This window comes from Egretta garzetta, unplaced genomic scaffold, assembly GCF_000687185.1.
Source record: "Egretta garzetta isolate BGI_Z169 unplaced genomic scaffold, ASM68718v1 scaffold510, whole genome shotgun sequence".
NCBI lineage: Eukaryota > Metazoa > Chordata > Aves > Pelecaniformes > Ardeidae > Egretta > Egretta garzetta.
In genome coordinates, this window is record NW_009258477.1 from 251681 (window position 1) to 255897 (window position 4217).

General features: G+C 55.4%; 1 protein-coding gene and 1 long non-coding RNA gene across 6 annotated transcripts in view; one reads left to right on the top strand and one right to left on the bottom strand.

Moving 5' to 3' along the window:
* ASXL2 (ASXL transcriptional regulator 2) overlaps positions 1-4217 on the bottom strand; it is a 69424-nt gene that overhangs the window by 4791 nt on the left and 60416 nt on the right. For 4 of the 5 annotated variants that reach the window (XM_035899063.1, XM_035899054.1, XM_035899072.1 and 1 more), the window contains one exon: positions 7-3546. In XM_035899063.1, the coding sequence (XP_035754956.1) occupies positions 1186-3546 (2361 nt within the window). In that variant the 3' untranslated portion in view covers positions 7-1185. Of the gene's footprint in view, positions 1-6; positions 3547-4217 lie in introns of those variants that run through there. The other variant, XR_004842616.1, reaches the window with a different exon arrangement.
* Positions 1-4217, top strand: part of LOC118452788 — a 13967-nt gene that overhangs the window by 875 nt on the left and 8875 nt on the right. The gene's annotated exons all lie outside the window — the stretch shown is intronic.

The window sequence follows — 4217 nt, forward strand, 5'->3', positions numbered from 1 at the left end:
TGAGCGAAGCCTGATTTGGTATTTGAGCACGCAGAGAGACACCCACAGCGGGCTCACGGTGGGGCCCACCAGGACACGCGTTTTCCCCTCCCTACACTTCGCTAAATATAAAATCTGCTATCGAAATCAGAGACGCCCGACCACGGCGGGGGGTTGGGACGAGCGCAGCCAGCTTCCCAGAGAAGAGCGGGACCGAGGGTGACACTCGGTGCACTTCGCTCGCGCCGCGTGCTGTGGGAGCTGACGGCTCGTGACCGCGGGACGGCGCCTCCCAGCCCCCTCACAACGCCCACCGAAAGGCAGGGCGCTGCCCAGTCCCGGCAGTCCGGACATGAAACGCACAAATTTGTGACCTCTGCTTGACGTGGTGCCTGGGGTTACCGGAAAGCACGGCCATGGAGCTGGTTTAGCCATTTAAATCCTTGAACGCTATGGTTAGTACAGTTGCCTTTTTCGTATTCACCAGTAGCAAATGGAGACGCTACCTCCCCTACAGCACGGTCACTGCCACCCACCCCTGGCGAGGAGGGGAGATGCGAATCAGAAACACCAGCCCGTATTGCACAACCCAGGAACGCCTTCTGGAGACAGCCCGGCCACGCGGGAAAGGCAACTGCTTGGAAGGCTGCTACACGGTTAACACCTTCCAATGCCCAAAAAAATCAAACGAAAATTTAGAGCGTCAAAGCGAGCCCCCGCAGGGGCTCCCGCTTCGGGGCTCCGCCACCGGTCAGGACAAACGTTTGGTGTCTTGATTCTCCAGTTCTTCTCTTTGTCCAGAGAAGACCAACAGGCTACGGCTTTGCCGGGGGTGGGGGGGGGCGCTCCCCCACCTAGAGCAGAGCTCAGCAAACACGCTGGATAGCGGGCTGGGGTTAATGAAACTGCAGTACAAGTCAAACACTATCTCCTAAAAGATTGAAAAAATATTTTTAAACAAAATAATGTGACATATTTACATAATTCCTTAAGTGCAAACTCTTGTCACAATTCACGTGGTTGAGCTCAATTCAGACTCACTGTACAAGAAGGTGCTCTTTCGTTAATGAAAGAAGGACTCTACTCTGTATTCCTGATTCAGTAACGTGTCTCTTGTGCAAGGCAGTAGATTTCCTGTTTCTTCCCAATGTACTTCCGAAAGCAAAACCGGAATCAAGCCATCCTCTTCCCCGCTCCCCGGCCCGGTTACCGCACCACGAGGCAGGAGACGCAGAGCTTCGAGGGGCCAATGCAATCGTCGTGGCAGAAGGCACCGCAGCCCTTGCACATGATCATGGCTTTCAACCTGCAGTAACACTTGGAAGGGGAATCCTCCATGCCGCTGTCTTCAGCGAAGGCTTGAACGGGGATGGTCTGAGCGTGGGCGCCAGGGTTCATAGCTGGGCTGGTGGGAATGGTGGTTACAGTCACGGAAAAGGACATGACGTTCCCCATGCTACTGGACAACTGATTGCATTCGGACAGCCCGGTCATGAGAGCCCCTTGGTTGACGTCTGGGGAGGTGGAGACGTTTATTGTGCCGCTGTAACTGGGCCCAATGAGCTGCGCTGCAGCGCCTCCGGAGAGCTTCGGAGGGCGCGAAGGAGAAAGCAGCGGAGGCTGCTGCTGCGCAGAGTCCAAGGACGGGACAGAAGCGCTGAAGAGCTCCGGACTGCCGTGCATTTTCCCCCTCATCGCATGTGCCATTTGCTCTTGAGCGGCTTGAATAAAATCTTGTGCTAACGTCGATCCGTCAAATGCCTGAACGTTCTCCTTGCCGACCGCTGCCTGCTGAGCGGCGGCTGCTTCTGCCTTTACACCCTTTGTAGCAAGGGTGCTGCAATCCGAGGAATTTACGCTGTGCGATGCCTGTTCTTTTTCACACTGACCAGGAACCTGGGCAGCCTGGGGCTCCTCTTTTACACCAGTATGGTCGCGTTCATCACCGGTGCTCTCATCATCTGCATCCCCTTCATCGCTGCTGCTGCCGTGGCCAGCTAGCTCCTCACATTCCCCAAATTCTGGTTTTGGAGCATCAGCAGGGCTGTTCAGACACAAGCGGCTTTCGGGGTTCAAGGAGAAGCCTCTCCTCAAACTCTCTGAACCGCGACCATAGGTGGAAATGTTGAGCAGGTAATGACCAGACATAGCAGGCTTGGAGGTCCTTCTGCCCATGAAACCCAGCATAAATCTCTGGCTGGTGGAGCTGTTTTCTAACTGGAAACCTGAGTGAGTGAGGTTCAGTTGTGAAGGCTGAAGGACTGGCAACAAATTCTGCCTCTGGACCCTCTTGATAAGAGTCTGGAGGATCTGCTCTTGGGTGGTTTTGCTGAGCGCCTCGTGGCACTGGTGCTGGTCAAGACTGGGGTCCTTTCCCGAGGGGAGCGGAAAGGTCCTTGGAATGTGAGGCAGAGGCCTGTTCTGGCAAAAGATCTTCCCGAGCTGTTGTGTGGGTAAACTCGATTGTCTTTCGCCACCCTCGGCTCCAGTGCCGTTCCCTGCTACGCCTGTAGCACCGGCGGCTGCTCCTGCCCCTTTTTCCTCAGGAGAAGCTAACAGGACAGTTTTCATCTCTGCTTTGGTGAGCGGCTTCGGCAGGATTTGCTCCAGAGGGACGTTCTTGCCTTGAAGAAGCTGGGTGACCAAAGGGTTGTTAGCAGGAATACTGGAGCTTGGCTTTGGGAGGGCCCCGCTTAAGCTTGAACTTGCATGAGTTTTAAGGCAAGGCGCTACTGACAGAGCGTTAGAGGGCGGGACAGACGTGGCAGATGTGACCAGACCCCCAGCCCGGGCTTCTGGGCTCGTGGATGTTAGCGAAGACATCAGAGGGGAAGGAGATTTGCTTTTAGAAGCATCTAAGCTGGTCCCTCCTAAGGCCGTAGGTGCTACATCAGTCACGCTTGCGCCGGCATCTGCTGCGGACACCGTGACGCAGACTGTTCCATCCCTGACAGCTGAGGCCCCGCAGGCCTGGCCTGGCCCTGCCGGAGCAGAAGGTGCTTTCTCGTGCCTGTGACCGCTACCAGCATACGGGGAGCCTGAAACCTGATTTACCACCGTGCTGGGGGGGCTCTGTTTTATTCTGTTGATTTTCTCTAATGCCGATCCCGCGGAGGCGGAGGCGCCGGTGCCTGTATTGCTGGCTGGAGTTCTGGGTCGCAGTGTGGAAGTTTGCTGTAGTTGTGCTCCAGAAGGACTGTGAGGTGGTGCCGGGTCCGCGGCCTGGGTCTCCATTTGGGTACGGGTCCCTGGACAACGGGGAAGAAACCTTCTCGAACTTCCCCCGCTTCCAGTTCCTGCCAGTTCCAGTGCGTTTCCTCGAATTCCAGTTTCGCTGGTTCCGCTCGCTGCTGCGTTACTCTTCTCTCCTCCACCGCCCGGTGGGCCCCCGCCACCGCCCGGTCCAAAAAAAGCCCTCTGAGCCTTGGCTTGCTGGGCTTTTGCCTTGATGTCTGCCAAAGTTCTGGCCCCTGTTCTTCCTGGACTGGTAAGCGAGATTGGGAAACGTGCCCTGGGAGAGACCTGGCCCGCAGGAAATGGCATCGGGGAGATTCTGGAAACAGGAATCTGAAACGGAGGAGGAGAAGAGCACAACTGAGCCACAGGGAATGGTCAACCCATGTATTTAAGAACTTGTTTACAGTTGGAGTCTTGGAGAAATAGCTGTCATTTTGGAGAAACCCCTTAGCTCCCTCACTCGAGGTAAATAACGAAAGACGTGTGTGACCCCTCCACGTCTGGCACGCCTCTCGTAAGCCTACGGCAGCCTTCGTGACTCAGGTGGGAAGCTCGTCCCTTGCCGCTGCAGGCTCATAGGTCGTACACCGTTACTCAAAAGCCTATCAAGCTCCCTCAGAAAAAACTGTAAGGTTCTTCCAGAACTCAACACTTACCACCCCCTATCCCCAGTCTCGCACTGAATTGCTAAGCAGTTTATATCCTTTTAACGGTTTGGGCCAATGTCCCGCTTGATTTCACGTTGCTTCCCTACCCCTGCGCACTTACACTGGTCTCCTCAGTGCTTTACAGAATCACAGAATCGCAAGGGTTGGAAGGGACCTCGGGAGATCATCTAGTCCAACCCCCCTGCTAGAGCAGGCTCTCCTAGAGCAATCTACACAGGACTTCATCCAGGCGGGCTTTGAATATCTCCAGAGAAGGAGACTCCACAACCCCCCTGGGCAGCCTGTTCCAGTGCTCTGTCACCCTTAGAGTAAAGAAGTTTTTCCTCATATTCA